This window comes from Nothoprocta perdicaria, unplaced genomic scaffold (assembly GCF_003342845.1).
Source record: "Nothoprocta perdicaria isolate Ctin4 unplaced genomic scaffold, notPer1 scaffold_1, whole genome shotgun sequence".
In the NCBI taxonomy this organism is placed as follows: Eukaryota; Metazoa; Chordata; class Aves; order Tinamiformes; family Tinamidae; genus Nothoprocta; species Nothoprocta perdicaria.
In genome coordinates, this window is record NW_020454093.1 from 10,219,511 (window position 1) to 10,237,236 (window position 17,726).

A 17,726-nucleotide genomic window follows, 5' to 3' on the forward strand; every position below is an offset into this window, starting at 1 on the left:
CTTATTATGTTACCATAACCGTAATTTAATATTTACAACAATGGCTACTAGAAGGATGTGGGAAGTGACAAACCTGTGGCATGAGACAAGATTTAAGAACCTGGTTTAGTTTAGTACTTAAAGGTTAAAAAGGAAACTGATCAGGCTTTTTATTTGGAAGGCAACTACCACAGAGGGAGTATTCATTGAAAAAGTTTACACTTACACCAAGTGGAGAGCCCATCCAATCCGTCTGAAAATTGGATAGAAAAAATAATCTGTATGTCAAGAATGAGCCATTCTGGACTTGCCTTCAAAACACAAGGGCTGCAAGGAATTGATTTTTTCCTGCTAGCAACTCTCAGGTTTGTAAGTGGTATTTAATGACAGGATAGAAGGGAGCCTGTTGTCAAAAATTAAAACTTGGGATCTGTATCTTTGTCTGTTAAATTCTTGTGTCTGTAGCAGAGGCTTGAAAGAAGATTGGATTTCCATATGTGCTTTTTGCACTGTATTTTAAATACTTTAATCCTGCCAGCTGTTTACCTGCAGGGGCCAGGGACATTTACATTTTCCCTCGGCGCATAATTTGGCTTTGGGGAAATTGGAGTAGGTTGGGTTACTTTCTTCTGAAGCATCAGAYCATGGTCACAGAAAGTAGTAAGATACTGGGTAGAAACCACTGTTATKTTTTGATATTGAAAAAGCTCTTCTGGCTCTGTTCGTTCATCTGTTTATGAAGAAACTCATTGATTGTCAGGTTTGGATTCGGAGAGACTCCTCTCCCCAAAGTCAGTGTAGTGTTAGGAGYCTTTTTGTTTTCTGCCTTTGTGTGTGGTGTCAGGCAGTGATTATTTCCTAAGATCCTCTAGGCATTTTCTCTTAATAAATGTTCAACAACTATTGCTAAGGCCATGGTTAGGACATTGGTGACATTTTCAATTATATTTCCTAATTACTGTAGGATATTAGTTTTTGTTTTCATACTGAATGTTTGGAGTTAGATATAGAGTGACAGGAACCTTTATATAGGATTTTTGAGGTTTGATGAGTAATTAAGTGCATGCCTCTATACTCAGGACTATCACAGCTAATATTATTGTAGCCAGCTGTGGAACACCTACTCGTGGTTGCTTGATTGATTCCAGATCCATGCAAAGATCTTTGTGTCTTTTAAGATACCAAGTAATTGTTGAATCTAGTATTTTTAATTGACTTTGGGAAAGTATGCAATGAGTAACATGTCTGAATTCCAAAGACATTATTGAATCTCAGAGCAAGCACTCAAGTCCAAGTAAGAAGTCATTTGACTGGAAGTATTAGTCATGAAGAGGTCTACTCTAATGGAGTAGAAATACAGCAAAATTTCCTGTGGGAAGCAGACTCAAGTTCCATGGGCTCTGTGACTGACAACTGTTAGAATATATCTGATGCCCAAAGGAACATTAAATAAAAAGAGGATTATTTCATGTTTCCTTCATCTGAACATACTGAGAATATGCAGTTTACAGAAGACACTCAAGGAGTGTGTGTTTTAAAGAGTGCAGCATTCCTGCGTTTACATAAAACCTCCCAGGCTCTGTTTAGCTGTTTCATCACTAGAAGGCCAAGTTATATCTTCTAAAGATGCAGAAAAATAATAACCACTTCACCTAGGTACCCATTTCAACTCCATCATGCAGGCAGGTTTTCAATAACAGAACTTCTTCATCTTTGAACAGTGACTGCTGAACAAAGATGCGATGCTACAGTCACAGCTTTCTAGTCAGATGGCACCAAGAGCAGCACATCACTGCAGCTCACCCATTACTGTTCTTGGTAAGGTTCAGAAAGCAGCGTCAAAAATGGGACAGACCAGAGCAGGGTCTTTGCTCAGCATTGTAAGGTGTCACTCGCCACCTCCTATCTTCAGTCTTGACATTTGGAGACTATAGGCCACTTATTGCTTCCAGATGTAAAAAGTCAACCAGCAGTTCTACAAGCAGATTTATGATGAGTGAGCTATAGTTAGATGAAGAGCCATAATTCCTACCAACCGATTTCAGTCTATATGCTCATTTGCACCTTGATGGAGCTTTAGTATACACTGGGATAGCAACTTTCGCTCTTCCTAGAGCAGAAGGAGTGATGGATAGGGCTAAAAGCGCTTTTCTCATTTATTATGAGTTTCCTGTCAACCACAGTGACTGTCAGGCTCAAAACAGATTTCTTATTCAAGAAGGGATGTGTGTTCCAAAACCACCGTCAATCAACCTGGTGGAGGTAACTGCCATCCACTCCCTAAACAGAATTGTGGAGATGCCTTAAAAACAAACAAACAAAACAACCCATTTCCCCCCAAACATGTGCATTTATTTATTTATTTATTTGCTATGGAGTAATGCCAAATAATGTTACTTACAACTCAGTTGCGGCTACAATAGGATGGGATGTAGAGAGAGCACCCAGCATTAGTAACTAGTATGCAGACATCAAACCAGTTGGGTACCCCCAGGCAAACATTTGAACGTAAGCTTATTTGATTAAGCAGCATTTCAAACTYTATTTAGCTAGATGGTAAGCATCTCTTCCTATCCCTGGATTAACATTTGCAAGGCACCAACAGCAAATACATAAACACCCACTCGAAGGAGACAAAATTGTTGCTTCCTCTACAGTAGCTGTTTTATAAAATATATTTTGCAACAAATCTTTATCTGGTCTGCATATGCACAGTCAGAATACTTCATCCAGAGCTGCTGGATGGTCTTCATTTGAGCACCAGGTACTCCCACCACTTTTCTTCACACATGTGTAAAAGGATAGATGAAAACCACAGGCCTTTAATTTCCTTCATTTMTTCATCTCTTAAAAGCTCTATAATAGCAGGGCATTGAATACATATATACATTTAAAAACAGTTAGTTTGAGGAAATAAGTCGAAGGAGAGAGAAACGCATCATGCGTTTGTMTACTCTTAGATGTGACTTCAGTCGCAGGAGGTACTTGCCTAGTGTCTGCTTWAAGATTAAAGTACCACTTTATCAAAATAAGCATACATCCTAGACTCGTCCCGCAGGGAGCAGTGTTTCATAAATGCATAAGCAGGTGGCATAGTGCATACTCCAAAGATGGGAGTATTTCCAAAAAAAGCTGCAGAACCTTTTATGGAGTCTATCTGTTATCTGATTGGCGAGAAGAATCTCATTTAGCTATCTGTTAATGTGGAGTATTTGAGTTAGTGATCCATATGGATAAGTTTTGGGAGAAACTGCACAGCCCAGCTTGCAGAACGCCTTGCTATTTTTTGAACAGAGCCAGTCAGCTCAATCAGGTAGGGACTGCTTTGACAAGATGCAAGTCAATAAAAAGGTTTCTAATATCTATCGTGTATGATCCCTTTAAAAAAAAGTATTTAGGTAAGCGGTTGGCATGGAAGGCTGTAGCTATTTTAAGAAGAAATTCTGCATGCAGTTTAAGGTTAAATGAACTTCTATAGTTTCTCAAGAAGCAGGACTATTCATAAAAGATCCTATTTCACACAAAGCTAATCTAAGAAACAAAATCTATGAGTCAAGGCCTCCATTTACCGTCCTTATGCTGTTAGAAAGAGCGGGCTCGAAAGTGCAGCAGACACAGCAATTTTGAGACTCCAACACCGACTTTGTGATAAAGTGCTCTAGGAAATGCTGATACTTGATCGGACTCCACAGGTCTCAAGGAAACAGGAGGAGAGCTGATTTAGATGAACATAAAACTGCAAACCTTATCAGCGTCATTGCAGGTGAAGTTTGGTGAGAACAGCTGTAGACACTGCACCGGGATCCTTCCCTACACATGACAGAATGCTTTYGTCTCTCAACCACGATGCCAAGCCAATTTTTTTTGCATATAGCAAAGGTAAATCTGGCTTTGAGAGAAATGGACGTGCCTGATGGCATATGACAAGTGTTCCCAGATCCAGGCTTATTATTGCCCAAAAATTTCTTCAAAATTGATCTAAATTCTACTTATCCCTGTTGCTGCTGTGAAATGCAGAGTTTATAAATTCTATCTTGCAGGATGGCATTGGAAAATATATTTCTTTTTCATTGTGAGCCAAAATGTGGCAGAGATTTAAGAGGCAGCATATCCTGCCTGTGATCTGGCAAAAAAAGATTCTTTAAATTAACTAGAAGTGGGTGGGGAAATATTATCCCTGAGGATCTTGCCTGGAAATAAAGCCTMGAGCTTTTGAAGTTCCTTGCAAAGAAAAATAAAGAGCAACAGAAAAATAAACTAAAGCAAATAACAGTCAAACCAGTTACCTTGGAGATATAAGCTCCAGACCAAAGTTCTGGCTCYAAACGAGACATTAGGGCCTGGGTCATTCCCATACTAAGCGAATACCATGACCTGGTCTAGAGTTAGTGCCGCTTCCAGTCTTGTCTTTGAAGCAGTCCTGTTCTTTGCACTATCTGGGCAAGCAGAACAGTGAGAAATCCCATGGCGTAATGTGAGGGAATTCACCTGGGATGCAGGAGGAGCAGGTGCAAATCCTGCATTTCCCAGGAATGTTTCTCTCATATGTACATATCAATGTACTGTATTTTCCAGCTGTTGCCTAGTTTCATGCAGTTTAAGTGGTTTTGATTTGAAGCTATGTCTGGCTGCAAAACATTTCAAAATTAATACCTAAAAAAAAAAAAAAAAAAAAAAAAAAAAAAAAATCACAATGATTTCAACAAATCAACATTTCCCAACATTATTTAATTCATTATAGAACATTTTCTAAGCTGACGAGACTACAGAAAGCTCTGTGCTGCTGACAACTCAAAAAGCAGGACTCTATGGGGTTAAAATAATTTAAAATAAGGTCTAAAAATAAAACATCTTTTAATGCTACCCTAGTGCTAGATTAATGACATGCCACAGATTAAAAGGGTTACGTACCTAGACACTACTAGCAATTCTAATCACGGCCGAGACAGTTGGCTACACGCTGCCATTTAATGCCCTCAGGAGATGGTGAAGGTCATTCAAGTGCACAGATGTGGGATGCTGAGCCTACTGGCCAAAAAAGAAATTCCAAGCTCCAGAAAACATAGCACAAGGATGGAATACACGTAACCACATCACTCAGAGAGTGACTCTGAAGCTTTAGGTCAATGCCTATGGAAAAGAATAAAAGGCCTAACAGGCGCCAGTAAGAACTGATTTTTTTGTTTCTGTGACACCATTTGTTTTCTATTATGAATGTTTGCGTATTAGGTTAACATTCCTCTGAGATAAGACTTCATACCTGATAACATTCATCCCCAGGCCAGGCCATGGATCTACGTCCCTGGCACCATACAATTATTTTTGTCTGGAATCCAAAATACTCCCAAGAACCACATCACTTTGTGTTCCTCTGTGTGTGTGTGTGTGTGTGTGTGTTTGTTTTTGTTTTTATAGAGAGATCTGGTCCGAAAAATTGTCCAGGAGGAGAAAAAATTGCGAGCCTCGAAAGAGACCCTGAGCATGTATGAAAGACCATATGGGAATGATCAAAGTTGAGGAAAAACTAAAAGCTGCCTTCCACCTGCACACCAGAATTGTCTGAAGATAGCGCAAGGGGAATGCTTTGAAGATAAGCCATCATGCAGTGTGGGAAAAGGCGGCAAGAAGCGAAACCTGGACTCAGACAATTTCCTAAGGTGCACTCTGTGATTGGTGAGCGCGGAGCCAGGTGCAGGTTTGGGCCCTGTTCTGACATGTAAGAGGCAGCAGCAGGAGCAGCGCTACGTGTACTTGCTACCAGCGCTTCCTCCCTGCCTGTCTTCCCCTGGCTCCAGGCACGCAGGGCAGGAACTCGGGTCTTTCTTGACAAATATTTCAGGTTGTCAGTCATCTCTCTCTCTCTCCTGCTGTGGGACTCCTGTGTTGTCCTTCCCGATCTTCTCCTGGATGTCTGCGGGAAGATAAAGGCTTAAGTGCAAACAGGGGCTCTGCAATTCCCGTCTCCTGCGCTTCCTAATCAGTCTGAATGCTGAAGGTAGGCACTGATGGCAAGTGAGGAAACTATTTTGGAAGTCACATCGAGAGAGGTGAGTATCCTTAACACTGTCCCCTTCCGGCTGCATTCAGTGGTATCATCTATGCTTAGTTCAGAAAGCACAGGGAATCTTAAGACACAARAAGGACTTGGATACTTATGAAACCATCTCATTGGTCTTAAAGCAAAAGACAAAAATAAGAACAATCAAGAAAAACACAAACTACCCTTCTTCTCCCCACCCAAAGCAAACAGCAGTAAGACAACAYCTCTTGAGTAATCCTGGTAGTGGAGAGAGTTGCTCCAGCCATCTTATTTTAACRGAGATGTAAAAAACCTGGAAGAAACTTGAGATAATATGACAAAGTAAAAATATATCTGTAATTCAAACTTAAGCTGTGCAAAGCAAGAGGAGTCAGATCTAGAGATAGCAACTCAACAGTTTCAACATCCCTTGGTTAGAAAATATTTCAGTGTTCAAAAGGTAATTATCTCTCAGACAGAAGAGTGGTATTGATGATTAAACTTCACATGTTTACCAGGAAGATGGAAGCAGCTTTGCTCATTAACTCTGTTTATAGCCCTATGTAAGCGTGTAGAAGTGGTTGCAGTGGGTCCACGTACGCAGGGCCCGTTTCTGACAGGCAGCAAGTGTAGGCAGCTGCCTGGCTCTGTGGGGCTGCGTTCTCACAGCCTCCAGCCATTAGTGGTTTAGGGACTTCAAGGTGGAGATGGCTTCTATGTATTTAATAACCCTTAATGAATTTTTTCCCAATTATTTGTTTAGTCTCTCTTTTGAGACATATAAATATTTAGCATTCACATCGCACCTATGTCAGTAGACAGAAAGGTACTTCTAAAGCTCAGCACAACTTGTTTCAGATTTCAACACTAGCTRAATGAATCACAGTCCATCAGCTAGGAAAGGAATCCAAGTCTACATGTGGGATATCCACATGGCAGAAAAGCAGGATTCACATCACCTCACTTTAAAGCAGATGCTGTAAGATTCAGACATGGGCCAGMACAAAGTTGTTTTTAAAATTCAGATTACACACAGGGAAGCAGGTTTCACTCTTTCACAGCCTAGTCAGTAAAAGTAATTTKGTTTATAGCATAGGACTTGCATAGCAGCTTGGTATAAAACTARTGCAAAACGGGGAACCCAGTTATTGTGCATTTTCACTAATGTGGTTCCCTATTCCCTGGGGAACCAAAYGTACCTTTCTTTGCCCAGTATTCTGCTTTATACAGACCTACTAAAGATCTAAGAGTCATGAACGCTTAAGGTAAAGCAAATGTTTTTATCTCTAGCTGCAAAGTACTTAGTAGGTCATTTTTCCAATATTTCAGTGAAATTTGATAAAAATTAGATTTTATATCTTTTCTGATTATTAGMTGTGTTGTATATTTGAAAGCTGTACTTCAGATTGTTGCCTGGTGAAAAAACYTAGTATGAGAACACCAATAAAACGGAAATCTGTCACATCAAGGAGARTGGGGAAAAAAAGCACCATCAAAAGGCTAAAAATTGCATGACTCATACAATATATTAATGAATCAGTCTGCAGTTTAAAAGGTACAAAATAAATTTCATTTTTGAGCAGTTCTCTATAACTTTGACAAAATGTCTACATGGCAACAATGTATCAGATTTTCTGTTAACCAAAATGTTGAAAAATGGTGAAAAAACAGGAGTTTTCTCCTGTTATTTGCATAACACAGAGACATAGAACCAGCTTCCAGTATTTATAAGTTTAATTCCTGAATAATCTTTCCCAAGTTTTCTTCACTTCTTTTGACTTAWTAATTATCTTGCTAAGACCTAACTGTAGTTACTGTATCAGGTCTTGCAAAGACACTGTTTCACTATGATGTTTTAGGTGGATAAATTCTGTATTACAGGAAATACTTATTTTCATTTAAAYATTAATGTAATCTTAGGCAATTAAGCCTTTATACCCCTCCAAAGAMAATATTTAATCATAAAATGTTGTCAAACGGCCTGTATAAACTGCAGAACAGCCACCTCGTGCTAGGCACTGCAAAAGCAGCACTTGAACCACCTTGCCCCCATACTCAGCAAATCCTCTGAAGAACAGGAACAGGTATATAAAGCAAATTCCTTCTAAAAAAAGTCATTGTGATTCATCATTTATATTTTATATCTGTTCACAACAATGTCTATAGGCTTTTTTTTTTTTTTTTTTTGAAGGGAAACTGGCATTACATTCATACATACATACATACATTCTATGATTCAGGTACAAAAGCAGTTTTAGGTAAAATATTTGAGCTACGGATTATAAATTCATATTTAAATTCCCTTAGGACTCTTGCAAGACTACTGCCTTGCTTTTGTATTTATTTTCATTAATTTATTCAAAAAGTTTGCTAACATTTCTTGTGCAGGACTGTTTCAGGACATGGACCTCTCTTGGATCCTTCATGGTGAATGCAAAGAATCCACATTTCAACAGCAATCCAAGTTGTAACCCAATACCAAATCAATTAATATCAAATTAATTTACCTGTTGTGCGAGGTAGGGACATTTACTACAAAAATCTCTAATGCTGGTGATGTTGTTATACTCCAGCATTAATCAAGCCCTTAAAAAAAAAGAGGTGGGGGAAGAAAGTCAACTACTTTATAATCTTTCTTTCCTTCTCAGAMAAGGATTTTTCAAGGCGAACTCCATTACCAGGCAAACCATAATTACTGTACAACTGCCTAAAGACGTTCTTATTAATAGCTTATTTCAGGCTTATATGCACTATTTTTTCTTTTTGTAATAGCTAAATATACCAGCAAGTCCAGTAACCAAACACTGTCAGGTAACTGTATCGCTGGCAAAACCAACTACGTAAGTTCCTAGCATGAAATTACAAGCAAAAGCTAAAATTAGTCTGAATTTGCTTTTCCCTTTCTACCTACCACATGACAAAACTTCACAGATAAGGGTAATTAAATTTTCCATTTCATAATATCACTTTTAACTAGTCTGACTTGGTTTAAATTATCCATCAAATTGCACAGTTAAGGAATACAGTGCTAAAAAACCTGAACTGGTGCTCTTATGTTCCTGACAGTCTTTAAGTTCCATTACAACATCATGATTTTAAGAAGCTCAGGGCCTCTGGTATAATATGAAATTGTTCACTGAAATTAGGAATTCTACCCACCTTCAGAATAACTTTTTATCCAGCAAAAAAAAAAAAAAAAGAAAAAAAAACCCACCACATCCTCATTTTTTCACACCCAAACGATCCAAAACATATTGAAGTATATGCACACATGCACCTGCATTTTGTAGTGAGTCCAAAACTCCAAAGGGTTTCTTAGATATTTCTATATGCATTCAGCAGTAGGATTAGTGAACACTTATTTCCAGCACTGTAATTTAGCTTCAGTAAGAGAAAGTTAATAAATTGTCCCGATCAAGATAGGTCAGAACAATCAGCTAAACTTTTTTTTTCCTCCCCTGAGGTGGATCATCAGTGAATTGACATAAAAGAAGATATATTTAAAACAGAACACAATCATGCAAGAATATATGCAGAGAACTTGGGGAAAAGATGGTGGAAGGAGGAAATATGGAAATAGGTAGGGTAAAAGAAAAGAAACTGATATTATTAGCAAAGTTAAAATTTAACCAAACTCTTATCCTCCCTCCTCCCCCCATCACCCTCAGACAGAAGGCACAACACTGGAGTGGCGAACATAGAATCACAGAAAGCTTAAGGTTGGAAGGGACCTCAGAGGCCATCTAGTCCAACCCCCCTGCTCACGCAGGGTCACCTAGAGACATCCTAAAATTTGTGCACCAGGACTTTCATACGGACAAAGGCTGTTGAAGTACATATATATATATATATATATATATATATATATATACACACACACGTACATATCACATACCTTGGAGAGCTGATATGAGAAAAAGCAGTTACTTTCTATAGACCAATGGCCTATAATGTCCCAGTTTCTTCAGAGATCATTGCTGATTTGTATCTATAAAAATTTTGGAGGCTGTAGTATCTCATAGTAACTGATAAAATGCTCAGCTGCAGATGAGGAAAGGTGTACTTAGGGAAGCGCGCGCACACACACACACTTTGTAATTAAATTCAATGATTATGAGTTGTTGTGCCTATATGCTAAGTAAAAGTTGAAGGAAAAAGTATTAAATCAAAAGCAGAATCTRTGCAAGATCAAGAATTCCAAACATAACACTGCGTATCATAGTAACTAATGATTTAAATGTCACATAACACAAAATAAGTGTTGGTTGAATAAGGTTGGAAATAAGGTTGAAATGTTATCACCATCTTTTTTGTTATGTAATAGGAAACCTCAATGTAGATAAATATGTAACTAGCAAGAAAAAATCAAAAATATAATTATATAATTAATATGGTATAATTTTACCTATTAATATGGTATAATATTCACCARCAGGCCTGATGCTACGACAGGCAACTGATGCTCTTCTGACTTAATYTGTAAATATTTAACTAGTTTAGCTGCAGTTCTGAAAAGCATCAAGAAGAAACAATTATAATCTCAGTGTTTTGGACCAAACTTTGTGTATGTTTAATGAAAAAAATCCAATGGTTTCTATTCAAGCCATGAATGCCACTAGAATAATTACAATTTTAATTTGCACAGAAAGGAGCTTGAACACCATCCATTTCTGGGGAGTGGTCAACATAACACTACAACTTTAACTTCTGTATATCGTACTTTACTATTTGACTGATTATTTTTTTCCTGTATAGCAAGGTATTATCTTCTACTGATATATTTGGTTCATACTGGGCTGATGGTAACTTTAAACAAGATATTGAAAATAATGCTATGATGAAAGACAAATGACAATCTTTAAAGTTGCAGCTGATTTCAAACATTCCTTTTGATAGATTCCTTGTATAGTAATTTTCTGGAAGTATGAACACCCCAAATCTCCTCTATATATAGGGAAGTTTGTAACAGGTTCAATTGGAGACATCAAAAACATTTTAAATAGACATCACAAGATGCATCTGTAGTTTAAAGGTCAAATTTATTAGGAGATTAAGAGATGTATTATACATGGCCTATAAATACAGCACAGCTGACTTTATTAACAGTCAGACAGATAGCCAATGCCAACCTATTTTGTAGACACCCTTGTTCTCTTGTTCCAAGAAAAGTTTGCACCATAAGACTTGGATTTAGGTTTTGGAATTCTCCTCTCTTCAACATCATAGCTCCAGCCTGGGGGGCGAGGGGAGGGAAGAGAGAACAAGACAAGAAACAAAGAGAATTCTAAACATGCACAGCATATAATACAGGGCAAATGCAACTTAAACCTTTTAACTTTAATCTTTTTTTCCTCCAGATAGGCATCCACTAGTTGACTCCTTTGTAGTTGGCAGCAGAGACTGCAGAAATGCCATAAATGTGACATACGCCTGTTCTCATAATTGTCAGACTTCATCATACTTCATACTGCATACTTCAATTTTCATTGCTCCTGACAGATATATTATTGAAAAAAAAAAACTTGATAGTCATCAGTGAACCTCAACACTGGCTGTTTCTGTGTGCAACCCTGTGAGTTCATGGCTACAACTCTGTAACATCACAGACAGAATGTACAGCAGACCAATATGAAAAGCATGAGAGAGAAAGGAGACTTTGGAAAGCAAGAAAAAAAGAAGAAAAAAAAAGGGTGAGAGGACCAAAGAAAGGAAGAACAAATTAAAAAAAGCCTTCAGCATTGGAAAAGAATAAGATACTTAATTTTTTTTTTTAAAGAACACAGAAAATCAGGAGTCAGAGAGAAGGCAATGAAGTGATAGAAGACAGGTAAATTATATGATAGTTAAGCAAGAGAAATGCTAAAAAAGTGTCAAAAAAGAGGGGGTGGAGACATTAGTGTTTATGGAAATCAATATGCAGATGGGTTGCAGCCTCCAAGTGCCTGGAACTTTGCCAGGGCAGCACTCAATATTCCAAAGTTTGGTCTCTCTAGCTGTAATATTTCACTCAAAGTTAAGGGACTGGAGCTGAAGCTAGAGGTGTTTGAGAAGGTGGTTTTAACTGATTAATAATGAGAACACATTTCCTCCTTAGTTTTAAAACAAAAACTTGATAACACCCGAAATGTTTGCTATACATCTATGTATTTACATTTTTAAAGCGTACACATATGTTTGTACACACAATTTCTGAATTCAGTCAGCTTTCTGTTATTCACAGGAAGCATGAAACACATTTACCTATCAAAAAGGAGTAGTAAAATACACTAGTTGTCATGCGGCTGCACCTCCCTTCTATGTGCTCACAAGCTCCACAGAAACATGTTCTTTTTTTGTAAGTAATTTGAACCAACGTTAATTTCCAGGTTTACTATTCTGCCTAAGAAATATGGGATGGCAATTTAAAGAAAAACATATTCTTTCCATCTGTGACAGCGTCAATTTCCTCCTACTGTTCTCATTAAAATACAAGCTTGAATAAACAGAACGAGATCCAGACATTGGTATCAGCAACATTCAGCATTATAACACCTAACCTCGAGGCCTTCAACTCCCAGAAGGGAATCTACAGCCCTGAGTTACTGCTCCACCTTTCAATGCACTAGGCAGAGAGAAGGGAAGAGCCTCCAAAGAAATTCCCAACTGCCAGCACAGTGACTTGGGCTGCCAGAGCCATCCCAAAGCCACCACGTTACTCACACCTAACTTTGGATTGCAAGAGGCAGCTGTGTGTGATAAAGTGTCACGCTCTGGAACAGTCACTCTGAGTCAGACACCTTGGGTTGCTCCTGACGGAAAGCAGAGGTCACTTTTACAGAAATACAGCCACGGTGGGGGAGGTCAGTGCTGCCCAGAACTCGGGCGTACAAACTATGGGGGTACAGAGCAGATTTCAGCACTTCGGGGAGAAGAGCCTAGTCACCTCACTAAAGGCAACTGTGGAGTAACAAAACTGCCATCCTTGTTACTAAAGCTGTAGTGGTTTTAAACAACTGCATCAGTAACTGCAGAGAGAGGGAAAAACAAAACAGAACGAAACTACGTTTCAGACTAAACTTCTCATTTCTTCTGGCTGCAGGTGTTACCTTCTTGCTTTGGCTTCACACCATTCCCCTGTTACTGTACCCAGTGCGACTAGAGGAGATGCCTCAGTGGGGACAGGAAGAACTCCCCTGAGGTTTCTGAAGGGCTGAAGTGACAGAGATTTGCTGGAATGATTCACAGTCATTCCAGAATAGCTGCAGTACCCTACATGTGCAGAAACAAAACTTGAAGTTCTTAAGGAACTTTGTTAAGGAAAACTTGGACGGTTCATATGCAAAAGATACAGGGGTGAATACTGTGTTCCTAGACTTAGGACTGTTACACTAGACCGCAGTTTAGCGGCCAAATTCCACCACAAATGTACATTTAAGCTTCCCATTTCCTTCCCAAAGCAGAACGAAATCTTGTAAAATATAGGCATCCAGCTCTATCTGGTGCTGAAGCTACCAATACAGAAAACACTATGCAGAAAATACTAGGCACATTTCATACATAGTTAGGTATGACCCACGCCACAACCTAATGAACACTAAAGCTCATGCTGAGCTGGTAGACACTTAATTTTAGCCTTTCTGATTGTCATCCACAGGTGTTGTGGTAGTCCTTCCTTAACCAGCATTGAGGTGCTCATGACATGGCTTAGCGGGGGAAGAGAAAAATAGTAAAAATAAAAATCAGACTAGCAGGTCCTGGGGCCCTCCAACCAGAGTACTCTCATAGTATTCACGCTACCTTTTCTTCAAGACCTGAGCAGCTCTCAGTTCTCACTGAAAACACAGATGCTCGCACAAGTATTACGGAAGTAATGCAGGGAGGATGCAGCACTTTTCCAGGAAGTGGAAGGTCTAGATTCAATGCCATCCTCATCCTCAGAAATTCAACTTCCTGCCCCCAAGTTTTCCACTTCCTCAAGCAGAGCACTAAGGGGCTAATATTTTGTGTTTTGTACAGCAGAGCAGAAATTCCTTAACAAGATTGTCTATAGAAATTGGAACCCACCACACCTAATACGTACCATTTTTTTCAGCAAAGGCAATGGCATCTTCTTTAGTAGAGAACGTCAGAACCATGTTGGATAAAGGATCAGCTCTACAAGAAAACAGATGACAAATTCTAAGCAAACTGGAACACGAAATTCTTAACTATATGCTACCCAAATGCTGTATTAATTAACAACTAACAATTGATTTTAGTATAATTCTTCAAAAACATCATTCTCAAATTTCTGCCATTCAAAATCCTTTTTTTTTTTTTTTTTTTTTTTTTTAAATTATTGCAAGGATGAACACTTACTTTGTTTTTCATTACTGCATGGATGAACACTTACTTTGTGCAGACAGTCTTTTGCTCTTTCGGTCTGTTGAATCAATTCCTTCTCTCCCTACTCCCTCCAGAAACTATGGCCTTAAATTTTTTATTCAACAAATCAGTCTAACTGTTACCTGCTGAGACAAAGTGCTCTGCAATAATCTTTTTAAATATGGAAGCTATGTACAGTGCAAGGGACCTTTTCTGAGACTGCAATGTTAAAGGTAATTCAAGAAAGCCAGAAGTCTGTAAAACAACTAGGGAAAGAATAATCTTCACCAGAAGARAATATTATATCACGGTAAGCAGAATAGGAATGAATCAGGGATTGAAAAGAACATGCACAAATTCAGAGCTCCAGCCTAGCTGAGTCATATGATCGCCATAATTTATTCAAGTACAGCAATCAAAAATCAGGCCTCAGCTTAAAGTTCAGGAACTTAAATTGCTACCTGATTACACAGATGTTATGTTTAGATGATCAGCTATTTCTCAAAAACACAAGCAAAAAGCTATTTATTTGAAACATATTAGATCTCCGTAAAAATCGAAATACCTAATTTGATGTTATAAAAACTCAATTTGTTGCTATAAAAACAACAAAAATTATGAAAGCAAGAATGGTTCTACAAATTTGCCTACAAAATTATTACGGAAATTAAATAAGAAATCTGCTGTAGCTGCAAAAATCTTTCCATAATGCTTCCCTGAGACAGCACTGCATATGAGCCGGGGATGAGTGACAAGACAAGACCAAACTGCAGCCAACTACTGAAGGGGCTGCCTCTCAACTGCTCGCTCTCTTTGAAGCCATAAGGGTAGGCGAAGAGAAAAAAAGCAATCAAAGATACATTGAATTCTTCACAATAAAGGACAAAGCCTGTGACAGGAGGAGGGGACGAGGGGGAATCTAGCTTCCAGCAAAGACAACAGTGTAATTTTATCTGATGTACACATGGAACAAATGGAATTCGCTATATATCCAATATATTCCCCACTAAAATAAGAAGAGCATAAAGGCAGAATTTACACTTGCACAAGCCACTAAGACTAGTTTTTAAAAGAAATCTAAAAATGTAGCTCACAAAGGCGGTAAGAATCAGTAACTGTGAATTAGTCCATGATGAGGGGCGAATCAGGCAACCAAAATCCTGCAGTACTGCGAGAGCTTTTGCTTACTGCTCCTTTCTCCCATGCTGGGGTGGGAAAACATTGCTACTTAACAGGAATGCCACCGGGAAGCAGAGAGGTTTACACCCGAGCTGCAGCAAAGCATCCATGCCGCTTCAGTATGGTAGGAGTTGGGGGAAAACCTTCCAGGACAGAAGCAGTTTGGAAATGAGGACTGGGAAGATTTGTTTTATTTTCACATAGGATCATCTTTCATCCCACTTAATACAGCTTTTTTGATTTCTTTCCATGAATGAGCTATTCATATGTTTCCATTTGTGATAATCCGTGAGCAAACTGTGGAGCTCAGAATGAGACAGTATCATGTCCTGGTAGTTTTAGAGTGCTGCAGAATTTCCTTTGTTCTAAGATGTCTATCAATTATTGCAAACAGAGATTCTACATTTTGTTCTTGAATGAGATTCTACAGAAGGCAAACCATATGTTTCCTATGTTTCTTTGTTTACAATTTTGTATTAGAAGAAATATTTAGTAACTATTCATGGGCACTTCTGTAATAAAAGCTTTTAAATGAAGCTTTCTTAAGAAAAAGTGATGGGTTCACTCCATTTGGAACTACAAAGAGGTAATTCCCAAGGGACAAAAAATATATATCCAAGAAACAGTGATAACAATATAGTGGAAAAAGCAAATGACACTCTAACACGATAGAAAGCTAGCAAAGACATACGGGTAAGGATTTTAAGTTGGAGCATAAAGGAAAAGAGCTAATTAATCCCACTACATTATTCAAAAGTAAATGGGAATACTTCTACCAGCAGAAGAATCTTTGCAGAAATTAGATTTGAAAAGAAGACATTTTTCCTCGGTATTTCTGAATGTTGAACAGTAATTTTAAATTACCAGAATGTCCACTAATAGTCCCAGGGAGAGTTCCTTAAAAATGAACAAACATGAAGCAGTTTACGAAACCCTTGACCCAGTGGGTGCCAGCTCACACCACAGCACTCACTTTGGCCTATTTGGAGCTTGTTTACACGGGAACTATCCCTTCCCCTACACCCAAATAAAACTATATGCAGAGAGAGTCATTCRAAACTCTTTGCTTTTCCATTTTCAATTCACACAATAGGTTCACTCCAGAATAATTTAACAGATGAATCTTTACTGACAGTGCATGTTTCTGGTGGTTTATTTGGCACAAATGGATACAATTGTTAGAGAGACTAAAAGTCATCATTTTGGCTGAAAAACCTAGAAAATAGTTTGTTTGGGGAAGACGGTGTCAGCTGAAAAGCAAAGAGGGGATTAAAAGAAAAGGTAAATTCAACCTGAACAAAAGCAGGTGTTATTGGCACCTGCTACAATATCACAATCTATCTAGGGGTATAAACAGACCATACTTGAATGGCTAGACACTTTGGGATGGAGGAAAAGGGATCTTGCAGGTCAATAGTTTATCACCCAACCAATACAGTGACTGTAAAACAAAACATGCTAAATGTAGTGGTTGCTTTCAGTAATGGGGTCACCAATCATATATACACACACTAAATCACTGCAATTTTGTCTTCTGAAACAGTAGTTTAAATATGCTTAAGCTGAAAAGGTAAGAAACCTGTAGGCCTGATGAAGAGGTAGCCATTATTACACAGAGGCTTCAAGTTGTAAACAGGCATTTTAATRCAATTAATATTTTCATACAAACCTTATCTTAATTGTCAGTCAATCTTTTTCTCTAATGTACCAAGAACTCATCTTAGCTTCACTAACTGCAATAATTATAAAATAATTGTAATAAAAATACAACAGAGATATTATAGGTCATGAGTATCCTCAGTTCATTTTAATGGGAAACCAACCTAACAGGAAGACTTGATTTCAGGGTTGAGTAGCATTTCAATACTTCAATAATATTTACTTCTTTTAAAAGTTTTTAATACCATGCTTGAATTTAGAATATTAAATCTAAAAATACTTTCCCGGAGCATATTATATTCAAGGTTTTAGGGTAGTTTTTTTTCCCCATTAGCAAAATGTGTTATGTTATATAAAAATATGTTCTTTGATCATAACCTCTAATGTTAACATGATTGCAGGTCAGACACTTTGAATAGATGTCAGGTTCTTTCTGAAGCTTGGAAATTAATCTGCAGTGCTTTGTTTTCATTTATGTTGAATAATCAACTTCTCTGAATATGGCTCTAGCAAGAAACCTTCATATTAGAATATTGTGATGAGAACT

General features: G+C 38.1%; 1 protein-coding gene across 1 annotated transcript in view; it reads right to left on the minus strand.

The window, feature by feature from the left end:
• Positions 1-11,018: 11,018 nt before the first annotated feature.
• Positions 11,019-17,726, minus strand: part of NDUFS4 (NADH:ubiquinone oxidoreductase subunit S4) — a 38,927-nt gene continuing 32,219 nt past the window's right edge. Inside the window, exons 4-5 of the mRNA XM_026038519.1 lie at positions 14,058-14,131; positions 11,019-11,231 (exon numbers count right to left, since the gene is read on the minus strand). Coding sequence (XP_025894304.1) covers positions 11,128-11,231; positions 14,058-14,131 — 178 coding nt within the window. The 3' untranslated portion in view covers positions 11,019-11,127. The remainder of the gene's footprint in view (positions 11,232-14,057; positions 14,132-17,726) is intronic.